Here is a 27,345-nt window from a genome sequence, read left to right on the forward strand (position 1 = left end):
TATATTCCCAGCACAGATGCCCCATAACTGCTGAATCAACAGGCAAGTGAACAAATATTACCTGCCCCTTAGGGTTCTCGTGGGGGCTGGTGGTGGGAACACCCAGCACCGTGCTGACCTGCAATTCCAGTGCCCTGCTTCCTGAGGCACTGGCTGGTGGACGCTGGGCCCCAGGTCTCTCCACACCTCTCCCCTCTTCAAGGCCTCCCCAACCCTTAAGGCTCAGTGGAGAGCCCACGTTGTGTAAGAGTCCCTCCCTGTCCCCCACAACCCTCCCTGTGCCTTTGAGGACACCTGCCACCCTCTCCCCTACAGCCTGTGGCCTCCCGGAGCCTTCCACGCCCCAGGGGCTCTCACCGTTCATCTTGAGGACAGTTTGTCCCACGACAGCAACTGCAGGCTGGCCTTGCTGGGTCTAGAGCCCCTGTCTTCCCATAGGGAGACCGGCCATTGGCAGGCCTTCTGGAAGGCTTTGGCTTGGCTGTCCCAGCCCCTGGGACCCTGGCTGACCCCAAATGAGGGAAGATGACACAGTGTCCCAGATCAGTTCTGTTTCCTGGGAGGTCACAAGGGCAGGGAATGGGGCACCTGCTGGGTAGCTGGGACCAAGGAGACCAGGTAGCAAGCCCAGCCCTGCCACTCACTCACTGTAACCTTGGGCGACGTGCTCCCCATCCAGGCCTCCTCGTCCACTCGGCCCCGGGCAGGGACATGGTCAGTCGCCAGGAGGCCACAAAGGCGTGCTGGAGCTCCTGGCGGGATACGCACAGCACGGAGCAGCACACGGGAGCCAGGCCCGCCCTCTTGGCTCTCCCGCCCTGGGAGGCGGCCAGGGGAGGGGCTGGCAGGATGTGGGGAGAGGGGCCTGGAGGCAGGGCTGTCCCACTTGAGGGAGCAGTCGGGGAAGAGCAGGCCCCTGGCTTGCAGCAGAATCAGGGTGTCTCATGGGCTGAGGTCCCCAAGCCCTCCCAGAGTGACGGTAGCACTGAGCGGTGGAGCCCCCAGCTCGGGGAGGGGGGATGGTGGGAAGGCCAGGGGACAGCAGGTGCTCTGTAGTCAGGGGCCTGGGCTTGGCCCCATCTCTATCACTGGCTGCCTGAATGACCCTGGGTGAGTGACCTTGGCCTCTCCAGGCCTCAGTTTCCTCAGCCATAAAATGGAGACAGGCCAACACTCCTAGCAGGGCAGTTGTACCACTCCTAGCGGGTGACAGCCCCCAGTGTCCTGTGGGTGCTCACACCCTGCAGCCAAACCTTCCCAGCATCCTCCGGGTCTAGTTTTCTCTCCATTCCTACTTCTGGTACCAGTAGGGCCTCCTCCACATCTCCTCTTCCCCATTTCCAGGGACCATTTGTCTTTCAGCACTCATGCCAAGCACAGGCCTGATATATAGTAGGTGCTCAACGAACGCTCGAAGACACAAGGAACGAATGCAAACACCCCAGGGCCCTGCTGAACACACCTGCACACACATGTGGATACCCCCCCAACACCTCACTGCCCCATCCCACCCGAGCTGCCCTGGACCTCAGTGGAACCACCTGGAGGGACCGGATAGGGCAGCCTGGGAGGGAGAAGGGGGCCGGGTGTGAAGGGGAGCAGGGGGCAGCTGGGGCAGGTCACAGGCAGGCGGGGGGCAGGTGGTCACTGTGGCTCAGTAGCCCTGTGACTGGTAGCCCTGGGGCTCGGGCTCAAAGGCGCTGGCCGGCTGCTGGTAGGTGCCACCCATGCCGGCGGTGTCTGGCCCGGTGCTGGGCTCCACGTAGGGGGCGTAAGGCATGCTGGAGTCCTGGCTGGGGTCCATGTAGTCCTGGGAGAAGAGGGCCGAGTCTGCGCCAATCTGGTACCTCTGGAAGGCCAGCACAGCCTGGCCCGCCTGGGGACGGGGGTCGGCGGGGACAAGGACAGGCGGGAGGGGACGGTTAGGGGAAAGACAGACAAGAGCACTGGGTTAGTAGAGGTTAGTCCACAGGACACGGGCAATAGAGGGTTAAATATCCTCAAAACACAGAAGATGAAACAAGCTTGACTGGGGAGGAGGGAAGGCCGTCCTCGAAGCCAGCCCAGAACCACACTCTCTAGCCACAAAGAACTTCAGAAATCACCTGCCCTATGGCCCCTAATCCCAGAGGTCACTCTGGGTCAACAAAAATTCTAGAGTCTTCATTTTGGAGTGTTAAAATGCCCCCAAGGCCCACAGCATCCTTCTCAAGATGTGTTCTTAGGGAGTTAGATGGAATGGAGAAAAAAGGTTTTGGTGGGACAGAGAAATGTCGGCATCTCCTAAAAGCTATTCTGTCTCTCTTGCAGTTAGGCATAGCCATATGACTAAGTTCTAGTCAATGGGTCACCCCCAAGTTCTCTGTCCCACCCTTTGACCTGATGCCTGGAATGCAGGTGTGATAGCGGGCGCTCTAGTTGTCATAATGGACCATGAGGTCCATGAGCCAAATTATAGGGATGGACGAAGCCTGGGTCACTATAGACTTCTGGAGCCACTATGCCAGCCCTGGACTGTCTTCCCAGACTTAGACTTTGTTTAAACCACTGTCATTTGTGATTTCTGTCATTTGTCGCTGAACCTAATTCTAACTGAAATGCTTCACCAAACAAGTTTGGGAAACTGAGTCAAATAGAAGACTATAGGACTTGTCAGAGCTTTGACTAATGACTAATATATGCTGGGATCCCCAAGGAGAAAACTATGGCAAGCAACATTTGCCAACCTTATCCAACCACTGAAGCCCTTTTTCACAGGACCCAGTTGGGAAAGACTTGTCTACCGCATAAATGCATAAGCGGGAAGTTCTTTTCCAGTAAAAGCAGTTTCATTGTTATGAAGGACGATGACACTGATCACACCAAGCTAGGGAATAAATTAAATCTGTCATTAAACGACAATGTTTATAGGTTTGCACTGAAAGTCTTCTCCAGAGACCTTCCCAATCCAGGTAATCTGCCTGTGATGGGAAAATGCTAATGTTCTACATACCCTTGTTTGGGGTCTGGGAAGACTGAGGCCTAGAAAAGGGTGGACTCATGGCAGTCAGTGCCAGAACCCAGACCTAAACACAGGGGTCCTGCCCCTTCCCAGGCCACGGCCCTCCCCACCTCCTTCCTTTTGATCAGCCTGCTGACAAGGCACTGAGTCAACCAGGAACCCGAAAGGGTCAATGGGTGAGAGGCAGGGGGCAAAGGGCCAGGGGCCTGGGAAAGGCAGACCAGGCCTCAACGAGGTGGGCTGAGGAGGTTAGGAGTGGCCCTCCTGTATTTTCCACTATGTTGGTAAGAGGTCCTGGCTGTGGGGCACTCGGATGCAGGAGCCTGGAGAAGCAGGGAGGTGGAAAGTCCCCCCTGGGGTACCAGCAATGTTGTCAGCACCCTTGAGCCATCAGTGAGCCCACAAGAGCACAAGGGGAATGAATGAATGAATGAATGAGTCCCTGAGAGGAACTTCTGCAGACCTGGTCCTCCCACAGCTCCCTGGCTCCACTGGGGTCTGCACGGAGGCAGAGGGCTGGAGCAGATGACCTCTGCAGACCCTTCCAGGAAGGGGCCTCTAGCTACAGGCACCTAGTGCTATATCTGTGGTCACTCCTCCATCCGCACTGAGTCAAGGCCTCCCTTAGCCAGCCAGTTCAAAGAGCCACAGACAGGAGCCATGGAGGGGTGTGAGCCCCTGCTGGACTGGGGTGCAGAGGTGAGGCTGGGCGTTCTGTTCAGAGCCCAGGGACCTGGTGGTCCACCTGGTCCTGCTTCTTCAGAGCAGGTGCACTCTCTGTGGCATTTCCACCGTGCAGTGCTTTGCCCTGGGGGCCAGTTTGTACTCCAGGGCAGCAGAGGGAACCTGTGTAGAAATGGGGGCCAAGGTCCTTTGGAAGAACAGGGATTCACCACATGGGAATCACTCCCAAAGTAGAGATTATGAAGGTGTCCTTGACTCCTTGGAGAGAATGAATGAATGAATGAATGAACAAAAGAACCTACATTTATTGAGCATCTCTGTGCCAAGCCCTGTGCCAAGCTTTGTTTCATCTGTGCAACAGCCCTGAGAGGCTGGTCCATTATCACTCCTCAGTCCAGGGAAGTAGACTGAGGCTCAGAGAGGTGCACAGGTCTGCCCAGGGTCACAAAGCACACGAGAGCAGAGCCAGACCATGAGTCTTCTGATGTCCTGGGCCAGACCCCCCTTGGCAGCCAGCCTCCATGGCGACTGGAAAATCGGCCTTCATGTTGCAGCCATGGGACGGGCTCTCAGCCCACAGCTCGGCACCCTGACAGCCCATGTGTGGAGCCACCTCCAGCCCTTCTACAGCCTGTGCAGAACATTTGGGGGAGGTTTCGGTTTGTCTGTCTTCGCCTCCCCAGGATGTGGGCTCCTGGGGCCAGGGACCACATCTGATTCATCACTAGGCACATAACAGTTGCTCAATAAATGTTTACTGAATGAACGGACACATGAAGAATAAACAAAGGAGGCAATGAGCGAATGGTGAGTCTTAACTGGCCCCTCTAGCCAGCTTTCCACCGCCCTGCACGCCCTGGCATCTTGGCCGGTCCAGGAAGTGGGCTGCCCCCCAACCTTGCCACTGGGCATGATTAGGGCTCCCTGCCTCTGGAAGCCGGGCGGGCCTACGGCTGTGCTGAGCTGGGAAACAGCGTGCTGTATTCCTCCTGGAAGGTAAGGTCCTTGAATCTCCGCACGGCCAAGGCTGCGGTCAGGCTCTGCCAGGAGACAGCAGGGGTGAGGCCAGTGGGGAAGAACAGGGAGAGGCAGAGGTGCCGGCAGGGAGGCTGACTGCAGTGGGCTGGTGGGCACCTGTCAGTCAGGCTTTCAGACCCACCCCTGGAAGTCCTGGTGTCCAATCACCCACTCCTCCTCTGCAAGCCCCGCCCCCAAGAGAAAAGGGATAGGCCCAGGAGGGCAGGGGGGACAGGGAAGGCTGGCTGCAGCAAGGCTTCACAGGAGGGGTCAGGACAGCTGGAAGGTCTGGAGGGAAGGGGGCACTGTCAGAGGGGAGGCGAGAACCCTAGGGATGTGGCAACGGAGCCTATATAACCCCAGATATCTGCAGGAGGGAGACGAGAGAAGAAAAAGTAAATCGAGAGGACCTGGAACCAGTGGGAAAGAAGGACCAGCCTTGCTGTCACGCTGATGGGTGCTCAACACCCCGTGGTCTAGAGCCTGCAAAGGGGTGACCTCTGGCCAGTGGGGCCCAGAGACATGCTTTTTTGGACCCACACAATATATTTCTTTAAACTTGAACAAATTGCTAACACATAAAGATCAGATTTCTCATAGAAATTCAGACTTCTGGGCTCCCTGGGAGAACAGGAAGACCTGGCCTCTGTGGGTCCCCATTACTGCTCAGAACAGGGGCCGGGCAGAGGGTACCCTTTTAGGACGGTGTGCACATGCCACCCGGTCCACTCACACCTTCTCACATCCTGCCTGCCCCGTGGCCATCTGCGTTTGTGACACACCCCACAGCAAATCCAATCTCCCCACTTTACAGATGGGAAGACAGAGGCCCAGAAAATGAGAGGCAGCCCCATGATTTGACCCAGGTCTCCTGACTCTCTGCTTGGGCTCCTTCCCTGCCTTGAACCTCAAGGCCTTATCTTCCCATCTAGGCCTCAGCTTTGTCATCTGTAAAAGGGGACAGTAACTACCTACCACCCAACTATTGGAGTGGCTGGGAGGGGAGTCCATTACCACAGGAATGGTGCTCTGCACCAAAGCCAGGGTCTGCCACCACCACCTGACTGTCTTTGCTGGACAGTCTCCTTCCTCAGGGAGCAGCCCCGCCATGAGCATTGAGGAGAGAAGCAGAACAGAGTCCATGGCTATGCTCAAAGGCCACCAGCCCGGGAGCCTGGCTGGGGCCGGCGAGTGTGGGCTGGGTGGGCGGTGTACTCACCCACGTGAAGATGGAGAAGAAGGAGAAGGCGATGGCAGCCCGGGCCGCGTCTGTCCCTTCGTTCAGCGGGCTGTCCTTGGAGACCTGCCACTGGTTGGCCAGGTAGCAGAAGCCCACGAACCACAGGAAGGCCCAGAAGGCTGGGGTGTGCGCGGGGCCAGGCAGACGCCCGCGCGGGGAGAGAGGGCGAAGAGGGAGGCGATTGGAAACCGAGGAACGGGGGACGTTCAAGAGCACGTCTCCCACGCTCCCCCACCCCCAAAGGGAGAGGAGGTGGGGGCCAGAGTGGGGAGAGCACAGGCAAGGTGCAGGCGGAAACAGAGAGGCCGGTCAGATGCAGAGCGGGAGAGAGACCACAGAAAGGAACCAGCCAGGCCGGGAGCAGATCCAGGGAGGGCCGGGCAGTGAGAGGGAGGGAGACACAGAGGGGAGGAGAGACAGAGAAAAGTCAGTCAGCCTCGGCCGGCGTGTCTCTAACCTCAGCCAACACACATTTCCTGGCTGAATCCCTGACTGACCCATGGTCCACCCTGAGACCTGCAGCTCTCTGGGAGGAGCGTCCACCCAACCCCGCAGCCTCCCAGAGAACTGGGCAGGGGAGGATGAGGGGATGCCGGGGCCAGCAGGTCTGAGTTTCAACCACTAGTGTGACTGCAGCCTCACAAGGCCCCGAGGTTAGTGAGGGGCCCTTGGAGAGCCGAGGTCTGGGGAGTTTAGTGGTGCGAGCCCTGTGGCAACAAGATCCCTAGATGCCCACAGTCTATCCATAGAAGTCCAGAGCTGCTCAGGATAAAAAGCGTGTGTGCCGGGGGTGGTGCCTAGAGCCCAGCCCCTCCCAGAGACACTGCTGGGGAACCCAGGGGCTCCATGGAACGAAGTTTGAGAACCACTCATGTCATTCTAGTTCCTTCAAGTCTAAGGGACCCCGGGCCTCACTGCCTGCAAGCCAGGCACATCCTGAGAGTCCTGGGGCCAGGAAGTGGGGGGAGGTCCCAGCCAGACACCTGAGACCACAACCCCAGGCCAGTGACACCAAATCCAAGCACCCTCCAATCAGTCTCTCGGAACTCATGGGGACAGAGACCAGGGTACTTCTGCCAAAGGCCATTTCTGAAGGGCAAGGGTGGCAGGTCACGGTGGCTCCCCAGCTCCAGGTCCTGGCCCTCCCGGGGTACCTACTGTGTGCTAGGGCCTTCAGCCATCGCCTTGCTTACTTCTCACGGGGCTCCACCAGGGAAGGGGCCAGAGGAGGCCACTGAAAGAAGGGGTAACTCCTCTGGTCGTTGTGCTCCCCTCCCCGCGTGAGCTGTGGGCTGTTCTGGGGTCTCAGCCCAGCCCTGGTTCCACCCTTCCCTGCTGCCAGCCCTGTGACCCCAAGTCTGTCTCTTCACCTGCCTGTACCTCAGTTTCCCCATCTGGAAAATAGGGAGAAGGGTGGCAGCCGCCTCCCAGGTGTGCGTGAGGCTGAGGAGGACCACGGCCAGGACAGCCCCCTGCGGACTCTGTTGCGCTGGGGTTGGGGGGTGCCCACTGGGATGGGGGCTCACCCGAGACGCCGATGTCAGACAGGACGGCCTTCTTACGGTCCTTGACACTGCTGATCTGCGGGAAGTACACGTCCAGGGCCAGGTAGAGCAGGCAGGTGAGGAAGGCAAGCACGCCCACGGTCACGCCGTAGCCGCAGGCATTGGGGTTGCGGTTGTAGATGCAAAACTCCTTGCTCTCTGAGGGGCTATTGAGGTAGCCCTCATTCACGATGGAGCCGAACACCACGATGGAGAACACCTGCGGTGGCGGGGGAGGGGCAGGGGCAGGCGTGAGACCCCTCCCAGTACCAGCCCCAGGGGAGGGGAGGGCTGCCAACCCCCTGGGCCCGCTGCCTGCCTCTCTGTGAGCCCTCTTCACCCCAAACAGCCACAGGGCCGGTGTTAAGCATGCATTTCAGAGGGCAGGCCCAGAGAGGGAAGGGAACTTGCTTGGGGTCACACAGCACAGGCGGGGTCAATCGCCTTCTTCTTCAGCTGCAGGCACTGAGGACCCTCTGACCACAGATGTGGCCCCACTCCCCTTCCAGCCAGGTGCTGAGAGGTCTTCCTGGGCCCTGATACCACAGTTCCTCTAGGACTGGACCTGGCCTCCCAGGAGAAGAGGTCTCAGCCCTCTGGGTGGTAAACTGCCAAGCCAGCAAGCCCCCAGCTTATTCCCCCGGATGTGGGCACGTGCCCAGCCCCATTCTGTGCTCCCCTCTGCTCTGCAGAGCCACGGGCTGTTCTGGGGTCTCAGGCCCTGTCCTTGGTCCCACCCTTCCCTGTTGCCCAGGCCCTGACAAGTGGAAAGAATGATAAATGAAAAAAATACAACCGTCACAATCCTGTCAATTACAGAGCAACAGGTCAATTACTTGCAGGACCCCAAGTGTAACACGTGTTACCTCCTTAAGTGCTCCCCAACAACTTCCAAGACAGGTCTATTTCAGCTGGGCTGGCAGCCAGCAGAGGTGGTCCCCTAAGACCCCACCTCCTGGTATTCCGCGTTTGTGCGATCTCCTTCCCCTAGACTGTGGGCTGAGCCTAGTGATTTGCTTCTAAACAAACAGAATACGTCAAAAAGCGACAGGATGTCGCTTGCGCGAGGAGGTTACAAAGACCTGGCCTCCATCGTGCTCACCCCCTCCTGACTCCTCTCACTTGCTTGCTCTGATTGAAGCAGCTGCCAGGTTTTGAGCTGCCTTATGGAGAAACACACGCAGCATGGAACTGAGAGGCCTCCAGTCAACAGCCAGCAGGGAACTGAGCCCCGCGGCCCACAGGGAACGAGTCCGGCCAGCACCATGTAAGTGAGCTTGACAATGGATCCTCCCTCAGCCTTCAGATGAGACCGCAGCCCTGGCTGACACCATGATGTGAGAGGCAGTGGCACCTCGCTAAGCAGATTCCTGGCCACAGAAACTGAGATAACAAATGTTTGTTGTTTTAAGCCACTACATTTTGGGGTGTCTTGTTACACAGCAGCAGCTAACGAGGACACTCAGCATCATCGGCATTTTGCAGATGAAGCAGGGAAGGTATAGGTATTGGTGAATGTGCCCAGAGTCACACAGCTGGTACGTGGCAGAGCTGGCTTCAAACCCAGGGACCTGACTCTGAAGTTCATGCTTTTTCCTCCTACCTCTCGCCTCCCCAGAAACTATGATTATGAGGAGGCCCAGACCCAACAGACAAACACACAAACAGGAAAACAGAACCTCAGATGTGGCCTACAGTGAACTTGAGGTGCAGGCTGCAGAGCGTTTATTGTCCATTGTCCACTTCACTTTGCTTTCCAGCTTTTCTATAATAAGGAACTAGAATTTCAATATGACCCAGACACATTTTTGTCCTTAGCTAACACCTATGATGGGAAGTGACTCCAGCGCAGGTGTGAGAAAAAATATAAACAGCATCATTTTTTAAATTGTATCTTTTTAAGATGTCTACACGTTACATGGGTTTTATAATGTACTGGACATATTAGTGTAGCAGTAATATATATAAAACAAATCCACATTTCTTATTGAAGTATAGTTGATGTACAATATTATATAAGTTACAAGTATACAATATAGTGATTCACAATTTTTAAAGATTATATTCCATTTATAGTTATTATAAATTATTGGCTATAGTCCCTTGTTGTACAATAAATCCTTGTAGCTTATTTTATACGTAATAGTTTGTACCTCTTAATCCCCGCTAGTAACCACTAGCTTGTTCTCTGTATCTGTGAGTCTGCTTCTTTTTTGTTATATTCACTAGTTTGTTGTGTTTTTTAGATTCCACATATGAGTGATACACAGTACCTGTCTCTCTCTGTCTGACTTATTTCACTTAGCATAATACCCTCCAAGTCCACCCATGTTGCTGCAATGGCAAAATTTCATTCTTTTTTATGGCTGAGTAGTATTCCATTATATATATATACAACATGTACCACATCTTCTTTATCCATTCATCTGTTGATGGACACTTAGGTTGCTTCCATTTCTTGGCAACTGTAATAATGCATGAACATTGGGGTGCATGTATCTTTTCAAGTCGGTGTTTTTGTTTTTTTCAGATATATGTCCAGGAGTGGAATTGCTGGGTCATACGGTAGCTCTATTTTTAGTTTTTTGAGAAACCTCCATACTGTTTTCCACAGTGGCTGCACCAATTTACATTCCCACCAACAGTGTAGGAGGGTTCCCTTTTCTCCACATCCTCGTCAACATTTGTTATTTGTGTTCTTTTTAAAAAAATATTTATTTATCTATCTATTTATTATTTATTTATTTATTTTGGCTGCACCGGGTCTTCATTGCAGCATGCGGGATCTTTAGTTGCAGCATTTGGACTCTTAGTTGCAGCATGCATGCAGGATCTAGTTCCCTGACCAGGGATAAAACCCGGGCCCCCCGCATTGGAAGTGTGAAGTCTTACCCACTGGACCACCAGGGAAGTCCCTATGTTCTTTCTGATGATAACCATTCTGACAGGTGTGATATGATATCTCATTTTTGTTTTGATTTGCGTTTCCCTGACGATTAGCGATGGTGAGCATTTTTTATGTGCCTGCTGGCCATCTGCATTTCCTCTCTGGAAAAATGTCTATTCAGGTCTCCTGTCCATTTTTTAATCAGGTTGTTTTTTTGATGTTGAGTTGTATGAGCTGTTTATATATGTTGGATATTAACCTCTTATCAGTCATATCATTTGCAAATATTTTCTCCCGTTCAGTAGGGTTGTGTTTTTGTTTTGTTCATGTTTCCTTTGCTGTGCAAAAGGTTTTAAGTTTAATTAGGTCCCATTTGTTTATTTTTGCCTTTATTTCCTTTGCTTTAGGAGATAATTCCAAAAAAATACTGCTATGATTTATGTCAAAGAGTATTCTGCCTATGTTTTCCTCTAGGAGTTTTATGGTTTCCAGTCTTACATTTAGGTCTTTAATCCACTTTGAAGTTTATTTTTGTATATCGTGTTAGAGAACACTCTGATTTTATTCTTTTCCATGTAGCTCTCCAGTTTTTCCAGCACTACTTGTTGAAGAGACTGTCTTTTCTCCACTGTATATTCTTGCCTCCTGTGTCATAGATTCACTGACCATAGGTGCGTGGGTTTCAAATTTACGTTTAATGGGAGGACTGATTCAAAAATTTTTCCTGAAGGACGGCACGAACTAAGGTTTGGAGACCGCTGGTTCATGACACTTGCGTTAACAAGGATTCTGACCCAAATGTCCATGAATGGATGAATGGCACATCCATACAATGGAATATTATTCAGCCATAAAAAGGGACAGAGTTCTGATATATGCTGCAACTGGATGAACCTTAAAACAGGTGAAGAAAGAAGTGAAAGAAGCCCAGACACCAAAGGTCAGTATTATGATTTCTTTTATGTATCATACCCAGAATAGGCAAAACAGAGACAAAAAGCAGACTAGAGGTTACCGGGGGATGGGGGAGGGAAGAATGAGGAGGGATTACTTCATGGGTATGGTGGGTATTTATGGGGTGATGAAAAAGTTTCGAAACTAGACAGGTGGTAGTTGTACAACATCGAGAATCCACTAAATGCTACTGAACTGTATACTTTAAAATGGGTTATTGTGGGTAATATGAATTTTTCTGCAATTCAAAAAAAAAAAGAAAGGATGCGGGGGGTGCTGTGTCCTGGTTCAGCCACGGGCACTGAAATGGGCAGTGGTGGCCTGCGAGCCACACATGTGCCAGTCCTGATTTGGGAATGTACATGTCACCTCAACCTGCAGACCAGTGCAGGCCTCCTGGCACACAGCTCTGCCCGGTCACAGGCTCTGCATCTTCACAATCTCCGCGTGGAGCAGCAAGGGCAATTCGTACTGCCCCCAATTGACAGAGAAGGAAAACTGAGGCTCAGAAAGAGAAGGTGACACTGTTGTCAGGGTACAGGCTGAACTTGAACCCAGGTCTCTTGAACCTCAGCCCTACGCTCTCTTCCACCTGACCAAGCTGACCCTCAGCCTCAGGAGGTGGGCCCTGAAGCAGGCGTGACCCTTTATTTCCAGAGACCCAGGGGATCAGTAGGAAAGCATCAGTGTGATGGGAACAGGCCGTGGGACTGGAATGGCAAGTCTGGCGTTCAGGGGCACAGGAGGGGAGAGGCACGAAGTCCAGACTTCAGAGCAACTGTCAAAGGGACCCCTAGGCTACTGACAGCCCAGACAAGCAACGAAGACGCCACTGGGAGACAAAGGCGGGCTCTGACAGCCAGCTGCCTGGGCCGTGCACTGCACAACTCCAGGGACTACCACTCACACAGCCCCTTGGGCCTGTGCACCAAGACAAGTCCAAGGCTCCTACCAGAAAACTGCCAGGCTGGGAATCTGAGGCCCAGTCCCAATGTCATCAGACATCACCAATCCAGCAAAATGGAAAAGTCTCTTGATTAGACAGAGACTTCAGACACTGAGGAGTCACACAGACCTGCTGGATTCAAATCCCAGGCCTGCTGCTCATGCTGTGTGGCCTCAGGCAAACGACTTAACCTCTCTGAGCCTCAGATTGGTCCTCTGTAAGAATTAACCTTCCCTCCAGGGCTGATGGAAGCATTATACACAAGTACACAGAGCACAGCAGTCAGGACTTCGTTAAGGGTTAACTCCCTTCTCCAGAGGCCCTGGGAGAGAAGACACGCTCCCTGGGGGCTGGAACAAGGGTGGACCCCCTCCCTAAAGCAGGCTGAGTGGAGGCGTGGGGGCAGCAGGTGGGCGGAAGTCCGGGCTTTGGGGACAGCAGAGGAGGAAGCATTAAGACGGGCCCTCTTGGGGGAGAGGAGCAGGGAGTCCTCAGAGACGCCAGGAGGAAAGTGCTGGTGAGGGCGTGTCCCCAAGAGGGGAAGGAGCAAGATTAAACAGCCTCCTGGACCTGACCCGTCGAACTGGCAGAGCTGGCATGCCAGCTCCCTGCAGCCCGTCCTTCAGCCCCTGGGCTCCCCGCCCTCCTCTCCGCCCACGGCTCCCTCCTGCAGACTTGGGCCTCCGTCAGGCATTCATCACAGGTCACAGGCTTCTCAGTGCCTTGCACTGTGCTGGGAGGGGGCGTCAAGGGGGACCACGTCCGTGGAGCCCCTGCTGTCGGGGAGCTGACCATCTGGAGCTACAGGAGTGAGGGGGCGAGAGCCTGGCCCCTTGTCTAGCGGGGTGACCTTGGGCTTAACCTCTCTGAGTCTCGGTTCCCAACAACAATAGCACCTAAACCACTGACATTTTGTGAGGAATAAATGAGGTCCTACGTGTAAGGAAGAGCATGTGATGCAGAGTAAACAACCAAAAAATGCCAGACTGACACTAAACAAGTGGAAAAGATAATTGAGGCAATGACCCACGGTGGCAAGTGCTGGGAAGAGGTGGCAGTGGTCAGGGGAGGGAGCCCTGAGCAGTGACCTCTGAGCTGGGCCAAGAAGGAGCCAGCCCTGCACAGATCAGGGGAAGCGTGTTTCAGGCACAGGAACAGAAGGGGCAAAGGCTGAAGGTGAGGGAAGGAGCACGCCTGGAGCAGGGACCAGGGAGCTGGGGCTGGAGGAGGCAATGGGACAGGAAGCGGCAGGGAGGGCAGGACCTGGTGGGCCACGGGCACATTGGATTAAATGCGGTGAGAAGCCACAGGAGCAACGAGATCTGGGTCTATGGATCATGGTCCCCACCCTGCAGAACGAAGGTCACCTAAGGCCCCCAATCCCCGGCCCTGGGCCTTCTGGACACAATCCAAGCTTCTAGGGCTGGTGGTCAAGGTCCTCTAAGTACCCGCTCTGCCCACCTCTCCCGGTGCCTCCCTTCCCTCCACTTCCCACCAGTCACCTACTTGCCCACCTCACAACCCCCGGCCCTTTCCGCTGTTTTCTTTCCGTAATATTCTTTCTACCACGCGGTAGGTGCTGGGCTATAACTAACTTTTCTGATTATGCTGGGTGGCGGTGGGGTGAGCTGCCCCTCTGCTGGGCCTGCACTCCCCAGGGAGATGACCGCTCTGCAGCCACAGGGCCCCCTGCCTCCGGGGCCTGGGAGGCCGCAGCTCGGAGGCCAGAGAACTGGGGCTTGCTATCGGTTGTTCATTCATTTTAAAGTATTTCTAAGCACCTAGTACGTGCCAGGCCCTGTGCGAGAGGCTGAGGGGGCAAGGTCCCTGTTCTCATCAGGGAGACAAACAGCTGAGAGACATGTACAAGAGTCCAGACAAGTGTCCCGAAGAAGCGCCAAGCAAGGCAGGAGGAGACAGACTGGGCAGATGGGGGTCACTGATGTAGTGACCTTTGAGCAGACGCCCATATGCAGAAAGGCAGAGCCATGCAGATATTGGGGAGAGATGTTCCAGGGAGAAGTAACCACAAGTGCAAAGGCCCTGGGGCGCGAATAAGCTTGGTGCCTCGAGGAGGTGCACAGGGTGTGTCTGGAGCACAGTGAGCAAGGGGAGGTCCCCGAGGTAGGCAGGGGCCGGCCCCCAGGGCCTGCAGGGGAAGGCTGAGTTCAGGAGTCACTTTGGGGTTAAGAGCAGGTGAGTGATTGATCTGACCTAGGTTTAAGAAGACTCACAGTGGGCTTCCCTGGTGGCGCAGTGGTTAAGAATCCACCTGCCGGGGCTTCCCTGGTGGCGCAGTGGTTGAGAGTCCGCCTGCCGATGCAGGGGACACGGGTTCGTGCCCCGGTCCGGGAGGATCCCACATGCCGCGGAGCGGCTGGGCCCGTGGGCCATGGCCGCTGAGCCTGCGCGTCCGGAGCCTGTGCTCCGCAACAGGAGAGGCCGCAACAGTGAGAGGCCCGCGTACCGCAAAAAAAAAAGAAGACTCACCCTGGTCATGGTGGAGAAAAGACTGTGGGGCGAGGGTGAAAGCAGGGAGACCAGAGGGGCTAATCAGCGCCCAGGTGAGGGACAAGCGGGCGGGGCTGGCATGGGCAGCGGGATGGGGTGAAGTGGTGGGGGCTGAATGTCCTTTGGAGGTAAAGCCACCAGAATCTGCAGACACTGGCCTGCTGCGGGGAGCAGGGCAGTCGGGGAGGGGCTGGGCTGGATGAGAATTGGGAACAGAGGTGTCGTGCCAGGTCCCCCGCAGGCTGCAGGGCTGGGCCAGGGCAGGGAGCCACCCCTGGACCAGGCTGAGTCTACAGATGGAGAAACTGAGCCGAGGGGAGGGGAAGCAGCATTGCCAAGGACACACAACAAGGCCCTTGCAGTCTCACCACAGCCCCTGCAGGACCCTCTGGGCCCCAGGTTAACTCCTCCATTTAGCTGCAGTCTCCCCACCCCGAGTGGGAGGGAGCCTCCCAAAAGCAGGCCCAGGCCCCAGGTTTCTGTTCCACAGTCCAAGGCAGGAGGAACGGGGACTCCCTCGAGACCCACGATGTGACTGAAACACATGCTCTTCACTCCACAAGGTCCATGGCCTTATTCTCATTTTACCCACGTCCAGGGAACTGCCCAGGTCCCACGGCTGTTTAAGGGTGGATGGAGTATTGACAAAAATCCAAGGCCGGTGCCCTGTGTCGGGCGGCCTCTGGGGTGACTTGCTAAGGCCGGATGGCAAGGAGCACGCAGAGCAGCCATCAGAGAACCGGAAATTAAACCACAATGAAATTCTACGCTGGCCACAGTGGCAGAGGCATGGGAGGGAGAAGCTCACCCCAACAAGCAGATCTGCTGCAGGGGCCAGGACAGGGCTGCGGAGGCAGAACCAGCAGCCAGGAAACAGGAGAGGATGGAGGGTGAGGGCCCCGGGAGGTACTCAGGGGGCCACTGGGCACAGGCAGGCACAGGAAAAACCACCTCCCTCCCTTGCACTAGAGAAAAATGTTTAAAAAAAAAGCACCAAGGTAAACTGGGGCAAGACTCTGTTTTTTCCACCATCTTTATAATCCAATCCTGAGCCTTAAAAAAACGGATTCCAGATGGCACTTAGAGCAGAGCTATCTCCAACTCAGAAAAGCAAACCGAAGGAATCTCAGCATCTCAGGCTCCTGGACTCAGAGAGACACAGAAACAGAGACCCCAGAACTGCCAGACCCTGCCCTGGCCTCACATCACTCTCTCTCCCACCCCACGACTCAACCATCCTAGAGGGCCAGCACTAGCAAAGCCACAGGCTGTTTGATAATTTCGCCCTGGCTGTTCCCACCTCCCAGAACACCCTTCCCCACCTTCTTCATCTTTCAAACAGGAACGAACTCCTTCGCACCCTTCAAAACCCTGCTGGGAGGTGGTGACTTGCAGCTGCCTCCTGGGACACCCTCCTTCCCAGTCACTCTCGCCCACCCTAACCCTGCACATACTCCTGCTTGGGATTCATCTAGCGGTCTGTCTCCCCCGGCCCACCCTCACCCCCGACCCTGAGCCAGCCCACAGCCTCTGCAGGGGCCCTGCATCCACTGGGAGGGCTTGCCAAAAATCATCTCATTTAATCCTCATCAAAACCTCTAAGGAAAAAAATAAACCTAAAAACACCCCACAGATTAGGAGATACACACTACTATGTACAAAACAGATAAACAAGGTCCTACTGTAGAGCACAGGGAACCAGATTCAGTATCTTGTAATAACCTAATGGAAAAGAATCTGAAAAAAAAAAAATATATATATATATATACACACCTATATGTATAACTGAATCACTTTGCTGTACACCAGAAACTAACATTGTAAAAATCAACTACACTTCAACAGATAAACAACAACAAAACGCCCACCCCAACAAAGCAGGCTTACTTCGCGCACTCCAGCAGAGGGCAGCTGAGGCTCCATGAGGCCTGGACTCTGGCCAGCCCACGGCCGGATGACCCGGAGCAGGTAAGCATGGTGCCAGGCCTCCTGCCCAGGCCTGCCCCAGGTCCAGCCCCATTCCAGAACGTGTGCCAAACCTCGACCTTCAGCTGCCTCCCCATGAAGAAATGACTTCCAGATCCCAGACTCTAGGACCAGCACGAGACCCAGGAGAGACAGCTGCTGTGCCGAGCCTGTCACCTCCCCACAGTGCAGGAGGGGCCCGGCCCACTTTTCTCCACATCCGCCCAGAGAGCTGGCAGGCTGTGCCTGGGCCAGTGCCGGGCATCAGGCTAACTTGGGCTCCAGGGACAGCTGGGCCCAGCCAGCATCAGGGGCAGGTGGAGACAGAGGTCCCTGCTGTTCTCAGGGAACTTCCCAGAGGCCTGGCTTTAAACATCCTTGGGCACCTGCTGAGTCTTCCCCCAGACAAGCTGTCAAGAGATGAGGTCAGGAGTCCACGACTCTCCGGTCCTGCCAGCTCCGGATGGTACCTTCTATCTACCTCACCCTGTACAGAGACATCTGTTCCCCAGACCGGTGGCTGGGAGGAGTCCCTGGTCCCTGCCTCACGCTGCAGGCAGCCAGCGGACCCGCTCGCCGGCTCTCCAGTTCGCGGCATCGGCTACTGTCCACTTCCAGGCCACAGTGTTGCTTGCCTGACTCAGGACAGCCTCCTCTCCCGCCTCCTCCAACCCATCTCCAGACGGGCGCCAGGGGGCGCTCACCACTCCCCCAACTCTCACCAGTCCCTCCCGGGGCTGAGGATAAAGTCCAGCCCCGAAGAAGAAGACACCGACGGGCTGCTGGTCTCACCTCTGGTCTCTCCCCGCCCCCTCATCCATCTGCACACTGGTCCCCACTCAGCTGCTCAGACCCCAGAGTGGGCGTGTCCTTGAACCCCATCCAACCTGGCACTTGGGTCTATTTCTTCATTCTTCCCCAAACTCTCAATTTCCTCCATGCAGCCTCCCGCCCCGGCCCCTGTGCCGGTCCAGGCCACCATCACCTCTTGCTAAGCAATGACGGCAGCTTCCCAGCCTCTGTGCGCCACTCCTGCGCCCCTGCACCATCCAGATCTCTCTAAACCTAAGTCAGATCGTGTCACCCCTGCTGCATCTCACTCACCAACAGCCGCATGGTGAAATCCCCCTCCCCACCCCAACCCCCAGGGTTCCAGCTTCCTCTCAGCCTCCTCTCCTGCCACTCGCCTCTGCTTCCTCCTAAGCTCATTCCTGCCTCAGGACCTTGACACTGGCTGTTCCCTCTACCTGGGATGCCTAGAGTTCCCCAGATCTTCCAGGCTGGCTCCTGCTGGTTCCTTCTCAACATCCAAATCTCAATGCAAGCCACCTCCTCAGAGAAGCTCTCCAGACCTGACTCCCAATATTCTCCAATACCCCCATTTATTTTCTTGATAACCTCATTACATATTTTTTCTTATTTTTTGGTTCAGTTGTTGGGTGTATGTCTCCACTCCAGACCCAGAGGGAGGGTCAGGAAAGGCTTCAAGGTGAGTGAACAGCAAGCCTGATAGATGGGCAGAGGCACAGGCAGCACGAGAGTTGGGAGAAAGACTCTTCTCTCCTCCGCATCCTTGGCTTGCACACCTCTGACCACAGGGAGCTCACTCCGTAACAAAGGGCTGCCACGTCCTCTCCCTCAGCACGAGCTGAGCCCGCCTTCCTGCCCGCATCCCCATGAAGTCCTCAACCTGCCTCCTGGGCCTCACGGGAAGAGCGGACAAAGAAACGGGCAGCCGAGCGTTTGAGGGATGAGTCAGGCTGCAAGGGCCCCCCTTCATGGGAACAGGCCCTGCCTCCCCCCGGGTCACGTGAGGGAAAGGGCCAAAGCCAACGCAGGGGCGCGTGATGGGCACTGGGTGGGGGGGCACTCGGCTTCCTCAAGAGCCTCGTGCAGAGCCGCAGGGTGGGGGCGGGGCAGGCGGGCTCCCTTCTCTCCTCCCAGGCCCGGCCCGGCCACCACCTCTGCAGCCTTGGAAGCAGAGACCTGCTGCGGATTAGGCAGTAATCTTCCCGCAAGCTGTCTCCGTGTGCTCTCCGCAGTGGGGGTGGGGAGCGGGCTTGCTGGGCAGGGGCCCTGTCCCTGCGGCACTGAGACTCGCTGGACCTGGTGATCTGAAGGCTCCCCTGTCTTCTCCCTCCTGTGGCTGCACAAACACCAGGAGAGCGGGGAGCCTCCTTAGAAACGGGGAAACTGAGACCCAGCCCTGAAGACTGCAGGCTTGAATGGGGACGGTGGGTGGACGGAGGAGGACAGAGCACGGCAATTCCCAGCCTCATTCACCCACGTGTGAGCCATGACAAGATGCCAGGTGCCGTCTCGCACTGGGGATAGACAGTGACCTGACAGACACGGTCCCTGCCCCCCAGAGCTTACAGCCCATGGGGCGTGGAGGGGGTGGGGCAGCAGCCTCTCATCACCGCCCTGCCGCGCCTTCACCCGTGCTGCTCCTGCTTGGAATGTCCCCGCTCTCCGCCTGGCTGGCCCCATCCCTCCCACCTGTCCCGAGCCGGTGAGCCTGAGGGAGCGTCCCTCACTCTAGGGCTTATGCTCACCTCCATACTTTAAGTGGTTCCTCAGCCACATTTCCCACCACTAGACTGTGAGTCTCGCAAAGACCAGGCACATTAGAGAGAAGGTGGCAGTCCCGCGGCTGTCGGAACCCACGGAACCAATGGGAGGACGTACGAACCCCTCACTGCGCCAGATGCGGCCGTGACAGCCATTAATAACAATTGGCCACAGGATTTGGCAACGTGAAGGTCACGGATGATCTTGACGAGATGGAGAGGTGAGGGCGAGAGCCTGAGCAGGGCGCAAGTGAGAGAAAACCAGGGGAGAAACACCAGAGACGAAGACCATAGACGAATCTTCTGCAGGACCAGAGGCACGGGCAAGGGCGTGGGAAGAACTCCCATTTGTAAGCCGATGGGAAAGAGCCAGAGTGGAGGATGGAGGCAAGGGCGGAGGGAGGGAGGGAAGGAGGGAATCTGAGTCCTCCAGCAGGTGAGAGGGTGCACCTGGTGGACCCTGCGAGGCTGGCCTGGCCACCAGAACAGGAGAGAGCCTGGGGGAGGGGCGGGTGCGAGGAGGCCAAGGGTGGATGCAAGCAGGGCTTTGCCAGGTAAGCGCAGCGACGCAGTGGGGCCAGAGCCGGGAGCAGGTGGGTGAGACCACCAGGGAGCCCAAGCTGGTGAGGGGGGCGGGGAGGATGGGGTGAGGGCCGGTGTACAGAGGGAGCCCCAGGCCAAGGACCGCGCGCGAGGCAGAGCGCTGGAACGACAGGAGGGGTGGGGAGAGGCGGACACCTGAGTTCTCGCCAGGAACAAGGGCCAGGCCCAGGGTACACCCAGTGAGAGTGGCTGAGGCAGGGAGGACAAGACTGTGGGAGGCTGGAGGCCAAGGAAGTGAGAGGCCAGGCTGTGAGAAGGATCACGGAAGCGGGAGCTACAGTCAGCAGGATGGAAGGCGGGGTGGTGCTGAGGGACAGGGCAAGTGACCTGGGGCTGGCTTGCAATGAGGGGAGTGGCTGGCCCAGTGCTGTGATGAGATTCAAAGCTGGGGGAGAATGGTCTGGAAGCAGCCTCAGGAGCCGGGATGACTGTGTCCCATCTCCAGGCCCGGCGGAGGGAGGGCATGAGGCAAAGAACAGCCCCCACTGAGAAGGCTGCTGGGGAAGCCGGGTCTGGGTCGGGGGTGGGGAGGCCAGGTTACAGTGCAACTTAAAAAAGGTGTCAGGGATGCTCAGAGGGGGGCCCAAGATTTGGGGACGACCATGTCCTCTTGACCCCTGGACCCTGAGTCATTTGAGGAGCCGGGATGGTTGGGGTTCCCAGGTGATGGCTTTCTGAACAGTCTGGGCCTGACAGCCTGGGACTCTCCCAGCCACCCCTTCCCCAAGGTCCCCCTCCCCCCACACCATCTTCCCAGGCAGAGGTGGGGTGAGCACATCTCCCTCCAGGAAGGGAGGGCTTCCCCAGAAACACAGGGGCACGGGCCACCCTGCCGGCTCCAGCTGACACTGTTCTGTTCCTGCAGTATGGATCTGGGGCCCAGGCTCCCCCTGCAGGCCCCCGCAAAGCATCAGGGGTGCAGGAGGCTGGTCCCTGACATCACTTCTTTAAATACTGACCAGTCCCCAAGTTCCCAACCTACAACCCACTGGGAGCAGGAGTAGCATTTGCTGAGGGTAGAAAGGCCGGGAACCACCAGCCCAACCTGGCTGTCCTCCCCGCATCTGATAGATGGGGAAACGGGCCCAGAGAGCACTGGCAGACGCTCACGTCACACCACCTGTCAGGGGCGGAGTGGGCGCAGAACACAGACTCAGGCCTCGGGCCCCAGGCACTTCCTGACGCTCTGCCCTGCCTCTCCTCCCACCGGACAGCTGGTTCTTCCGGTGTAGGTGCCAACTGTGGCTCCATGCCAGCTCTGCCATCTGCCCTCTCCCTTTCCTCCCTCCTCCCCTTGGTTCTTCCTCCTCTCCGCCCTCCCTCCCCCAGCCTTTGTTCTTTCTCCCCAGGCTCAAGCCTGCCTAACAGCTCTGCACAAGTGGCCGTGTGGGACTCCCCATGTGGCTGGGGACTCCCCAAAGCAGGAAGAAAGGGCCACGTCCTGGAAGTCAGGCATGGGCTGCCATCCCAGTAGCTCCAGTTAACCTCTCTGGGCCTCAGCATCTCACCTAAAGCGGGGGCCATGAAACCCATTGGACAGGGATGTCACGCGCCTAGAGGAATGAACTGGATGGCAGGCCCTTTATACATCCATGTTCACAAACCGAGCCCGCCCTGAACCCAGGCGCTCCAATCCCACGTTCCAGGTGAGGATTTTCCAAGGTCCCTCTCTGGCGGCCCTGGTCTCGATGCCAAACCCAAGACTCCTCAAGTTCCCACACTGCCCCAGGACACGAAGAAATGCCCAAGACGCAGGCAGAAACCTACCATCCACGTCTCCTGTTGACCTCCGTGCCCTGACTCTCTCCCACGCCTGAGAGAGATGGACCAGACAAAGGTCGGTCACAGGCAGGCGAAGAGGACAAGAAGATTCTGAGGCTGTCAGCGATACACACCAAAGGAGCACAGGACATGCCTGCGTGGACCCAGCCCCCTGAGTAAGTGGCAGGGCCTTGCCTGGCGCTGGGAGAGGACAGGCTAGACCACACCACACATTTCCTGCTGGGCCTCTTGTCCCCAGAGCCCACCCCAAGCCACACCTCCACATGGCTCCGCAGGGAACTTCCGAAAACACACCTCTTCTCTGCTTAAAACCCCTCTCTGAGGCTGTCCATGGCCCTCCGATGCAGCCCAGCTTGTGAAACTGGCGCCCAAGGCCGACCCTGGGTTGCCCACCCTGCCTGCCCCCCACACCTCTTTGACTTGCTCTCACTCACACACCCGGGGTCCCCAGGAGCTCAGCAACGTTTCTAAAACCCACTCAGACCTTGTGCCCCCAAGTATTTATTTATACATGTTGTTCCTCCCACCTGGAATACACCTCCACCCCCACCTTCTTTATTAGGACCAACACAGGGGTCACCTCCCCCTGGAAGCCCTCCACGCCCCCTGGCAGAGGTACCTACTCCCCACTGGATTTCCTTCTCATTGCATCCCAAGCCTTCTGGATGGTGCCTGTCGACTCAATTCTGTTCTCACTGACCTAGAGCATCTCCGGTGGGACACACAGGCTGGCACCGAGCAGGGACTTGGTATTTGTGGAATGAATGAATGAATGCCAGAGCTGGCCAGAGGCTCTGTCTCCACCCTGGACCCATTTCACCCCAGCCCCTGCAGGCTCTAGAATTTCTATGTGGGACAGCTAGAGTGTGGCAATCTGGCTGGGAACGGAGACAAGGGGTCTCATTTCGAAGCTGCTGCGTCTGCAAAGCAAACTCAGCTTTTTTATTTTTATTTTTTGGCTGAGCCTCGCGGCGTCGGGAATTCCCGACCAGGGATTGAATCCGCGCTCCCCGCAGTGCAAGCGCGGACTCTTAACCATTGGACCGCCGGGGAAGTCCCGCAAGCTCGGCTCTTGTACTCAGTGTCTGCTTGGAGTGATTGAGGGGGTCTGATAAAAATGAGGGTGTAAAACCGCTCCCTCAAGCCACTCCTTGGTGCCACTGCGACTCAGACAGGGAAGCCACGGGGAGTACACTGAATGTGGACCCAGTGGACTGGATTGAAACTGCGGCTCTGACAATCCCGGGCCCAGGAGCTCTGTCTCTAGTCAGTAGAGAAGTCACCTCCAGCCTGCCCCTGACTTCTGTCATGCGAGGGATGACACCCACCCTCCTTACAACATCCTGAGTGTTACAGCCAAAGCCCTTAAGAGATCAACCCTGAAAATGGCAAAATTTCCAACATTTTATTGTTTTATTTTTGCCAAAACAGAGCATTAATTTAAAAAAAAAAAAGAAAGAAAGAAAAAGAAAACCTCTCATCTACCAGTGCTAATATTCTTTTCCCATAGGTCATTTCAAAACTCTAAAAGGATGTAAATTCCAAATAGAAGGTAGTCCTTCAGCTAGCTCCCTGCTGAAACTCCACTTCCCCCCATCTGGCTCCAGGTAAAGAAAGGGGTCACTGACAGGCTGCAGGATCGGGGCAGGATTGGGCCCCTCTGATCCAGCCCAGCCTCCGCTTTCCGATGGGGAGACAGAGGCAGAGGGGGTGGCCACAGCTGGTGCCAGATCTCCTGGCCCCCGGCCAGCACAGCCCACCTCCCCGCCAGCCCAGGTCAGAGGAGGCAGCTCTGAGCTCACCCTGGACACTGTCCCAGCTTAGCCATCACCTCCTCGCCCAGGGCAGGAAGGGTCCAAGTTGGGATCTGCCAGAGGGCTCACCAGCTCCCTCCCCACCTTAACCCTCAGGGTCCATTCCTCAATTCCCGAAGTGAGTAATCACCCCCCCCCAGGTGTGTGTGTGGGGTTGGGGGAGGTGGTGTAGGGCACACAGGGTCAGAGAGGAGTTGAGAAAGCCTCGGTCAAGAGATAAGGGGTCCTGCAGGCCTGGGGGCTCAGGTTCCAGGGTAGGTCCAGGTTTGGTGACTCCCTGAAGCTTACATGGTTTGGGGACCCACTTTCAAATAAAAAAATAACAGAAAAAAGATCTTTCTCTTGCAAGTTTTACAAAATCGCAAGCCCAAGTGCTCACGTTGTTAGGGCCCTACAGGGCGGCAGAAGGGGTCTTGGGGAGCACGGGAGTCCTGGATAGAGTGACCAACCGTCTTGTCTGTCTGGAACAGGGGGGCTCCCAGGTCATGGGACTATCAGTGCTGAAGCCAGGAAAGTTCTGGCAAACCAGGGCAAGCGGGTGCTGAATGCTCAGGCTCCATTAGCTGGAAGGTGAAGCTTAACGCCAGCCAGACCCTGCCTGCCGGACCCTGTGGTGAGCAAGCAGAGGGAGCTCGAGGGAGGAGGGCAGGTGGCCATGTGCGTCCACCACGTGCCCCCACGTGTTAAAATGTCTCAGCGCATCACGTGTTTTTGAAAAAGGCTGGTAGGAGACAGCAGCCCTCCCTAAGTGGTGGGATCACATGTGCTTCTTTTTCCAAGTTTTTTTTTTTTGGTGAAATACACACAGCATAAAATTTACCATCTCAACCGTCCTCAAGTGCACAGTTCAGTGGTGTTCAGCGCATATACCTGGTTGTGCAACCATCACAAGTGATGTATGTTTTCCAACAATCGGCAGGTATTACTTCTATGATCAGAAAAAAACCTACATATTTTTTTAAAGTACATCAGCCTGTATCAGATACCTCTGCTCACGCAAAGGTAGTGAGCAGAGCTGGGAGACTGTTGGGGGCCTCTGGGGGGATTTGGACATTGGATGGAGGTTGACCCAGATGACCCTTATCCTTTCCAAACCTGAAATCCCAGGACTTCAAACTCTTCCTGATCCAGGGGAAGCACTGTGCTTTGGAGACAGGAAGATCTGGGTTCAAATCCTCCATCTGCTACTTACATGCTCAGTAACCTTGGGCCTCTCTGAGCCTCAGTTCCCTCAAGTGTGATACAGACTTGTGGGGGGAACTAGCCAGGCAACCGTGAGAACAGCCCTGCATAGTGGGTGCTCAGTGACTTTTTCTCCCTTCTGCTTGGAATGTCCTCCCGGCACCTTGATGTGCACACATGTAAACCCTCCTCATCCTTCCAGGCCCAATTTGACATCGCCTCCTCCAGGAAGCTTCTCTGATTGCTCTCCTGGTTTTGCTGGCCTCTGCCTGAGGGTGCCTGGCTCACTCCCCAGCGGGACTGTAGGCTCCCTGAGCACTAAGGGCTGCGTCTGAGTCACGCCGCCTTCCCTCGGAGCCTAGCCAACTCAATAAAGCTTTGCTAAATGAAGCCTTCACCAGCAGAAGTGACCCAAGCAGACAAAACGCCCACACCCCGTCACAAAGCCAGTGACTTCACGCTTCGGGCCGGCGGAGGGGAGCAGTGCACAGAGCCACCCCACCTCATCAGGCAGGTGTCCCCCAGAGCTCTACCTTTGCCAAGGACCTGCCAGGGTCTCTGGGGAGCTGGAGACAACACACGGATGAATGAACTCAGCACCACAAACCCTCCTGGATGTACCCAGGGTGCCAGGCCATGTGCCAGCACCAGGGACCCAAAGACTAAAGAACAGGGCTTCCCTGCCCTCAAGGAGCTCCCCATCTGGTGGGCACTTGAGAAGAAGGGGTTTAAACGTGGCCACCCTTCCTGTGGCACCAGAGGGAGGTTTTAACGTTTTTAGACAAAGGAAAGGTAGATCCCTTTCCCTCTGGGAGGCCAGAGATAAACACCCCAGCTGTCCCACCCATCACACCCTTATATGGCCCTGAAAATCCAGGAAGTGAGGGAGCTTGAGCACCCCACAGCTGGCTTTAGGCTTAGCCCGGTGGGGTGGCTGACAGGGGCCCTGCCCAGTGTCCCCAATCCAGGCCTTTCTGATCTAGGCCCACAGGAAGGGGCCCCAGGCCTGCAGAGGCAAGACCCTCTAGTGAGGGGGTCTGGGCAATGGCCAGCAACCCTAGGGAGCCCCAGACACCCCTCCCCAGACAGCAGCAGGCCTCCTTTCCCTGGGGTGCTGCCAGGTCATGTGAACCCCTCCCCGTGTGCTGACTCTGTCCCATCCTCCTCTCCCCGACCCCAGGTTTGAACAGGGACCCCCACTCAGCTCTCTGCACTGAGGGATTCTGCCCTCGCCAGGCTGGAGGTCCAGAACGGGCTTCTCTGCTCTTCCCTGTGGGCAGGGGACCTCTCTCCCGCCCTGCCGGCCCACGGCCCTCCTCAGGCATCCAGGTGTCTGCACGAATTCAGGAAATATCCAAGCCCAAGGAGGTCTCAAGGAGGCTCCTCCCACCTCGCTACAAATCGGGAAACTGAGGCAAGCTAGAGGAGGTGACGCTGCCCACCTCGGAATTTAACTCCTCACTTTCCGTGAACATTTCTAGGGTGGCTTCCAGCCCAAGGTCACGCTGCAGAAAGACGGTTCCCGGGGAGAGAGCCCAGGTATCCGGCTCCCGGCGCGTCGCTCCACACGAGCCCAGCTAAGCCACAAAAACCCGGTTTCCTGCCCTCTCCTCCTTGAACGTCCATGGCAAGAGCGCGTGCACCCCGCGAAACGATCCACGCCCCGATCCACCCCCGAATAAAGGCCACCTGAAACCAGGGTTCCGTCCCCACGGTCGCCGGTCCGCCCAGGCGGCCGCGCGCAACCCGACCCACGAGGCGCCAGGTCGCGGTCTGGAGGTCACCGCGACGGGGGGGCGGGGGGGAGAGTAAGAAGTGGGGACACCGGGAAGCCAGGGGTCAGGGAGCAGGCGCCCCCGCGAGGGCCAGGACCCCCGCCCGGAGCCCGGGAAGGAGGGAGGGGCGGGCGCCAGGACGCCGGCCGGCCGGCTCCCCACCCGCGGCCGCACCCGGGCAGCAGGCCCGGTGGGGTTGGGGTCCGTCCGGGCGCGCCGCCCTCGCCCGCGCCCCCACCCCGCCCCACCCCCTGCTTGGCCGGGCCACCCAGACGTCCTTACCCAGGACACGACGCGCAGGATGGTGTGCGGCTGCCGGACCAGGGTGTAGGGGTCGAAGGCGCCCCCGGCTTTGCCCGCTCCGTACGCACCTCCTTCCATCGTGGCTGCACCCGCGCGGTGCACCCCGCTCGGCGCGCTCCGCCAGCCCGTGCGCGTGCGTGGCGCCCCCGCCCGCTCCCCTGCTCGCGCGACCGGCGAGGCCGAGGGCTCCCGCGAGGGGGCGCCGTAAGCCGAGGGCGCCGGGCGGGCGGGCGCGGCGCCGGCGGGCGGGCCGCGCGCGCCCTCGATCGCGGGGACGCGGGTGCTGCGGAGCCGGCGGAGGGCGCGCTCGTCGCTGACTTGGTGACCTCTTTGCTGAGTAGTGGGGACGAGGAGTGGGGGGGTGCTGTAAATGCAGGACTTGTCCCCGCCCCCGGGTGGCGGGTCTGCCGGGCCGCCCTACCCGCTCCGAGCCTACGGCCCTGGATGAAACCACCTTCGTGACTTTTTTGCTGGTTTCCTGTCGCTCTGTCTGCCCCCAATATAGTGAGCGGACAGGGGCCGCGTTTGTATTCCTCATGGGGTGCTTGGGACACAGTAGGTGCCGCA

General features: G+C 56.9%; 1 protein-coding gene across 2 annotated transcripts; it reads right to left on the reverse strand.

Moving 5' to 3' along the window:
* Positions 1–72: 72 nt before the first annotated feature.
* Positions 73–26,883, reverse strand: SYNGR1 (synaptogyrin 1). 2 transcript variants are annotated; one of them, XM_079938063.1, is made up of 4 exons: positions 26,758–26,883; positions 7,469–7,706; positions 5,922–6,061; positions 73–1,876 (listed from the first exon to the last, which is right to left on the reverse strand). In XM_079938063.1, the coding sequence occupies exons 1-4, from the start codon at positions 26,854–26,856 to the stop codon at positions 1,655–1,657; spliced, it is 699 nt and encodes a 232-aa protein (XP_079794189.1). In that variant the 5' UTR covers positions 26,857–26,883; the 3' UTR covers positions 73–1,654. The 2 variants fall into 2 exon arrangements, with proteins under 2 accessions (XP_079794189.1, XP_079794188.1); XM_079938062.1 differs by lacking the exon at positions 73–1,876 and adding an exon at positions 2,751–4,725.
* Between the last annotated feature and the right edge of the window lie 462 nt (positions 26,884–27,345).

This window comes from Stenella coeruleoalba, assembly GCF_951394435.1.
Source record: "Stenella coeruleoalba genome assembly, chromosome: 11".
NCBI lineage: Eukaryota > Metazoa > Chordata > Mammalia > Artiodactyla > Delphinidae > Stenella > Stenella coeruleoalba.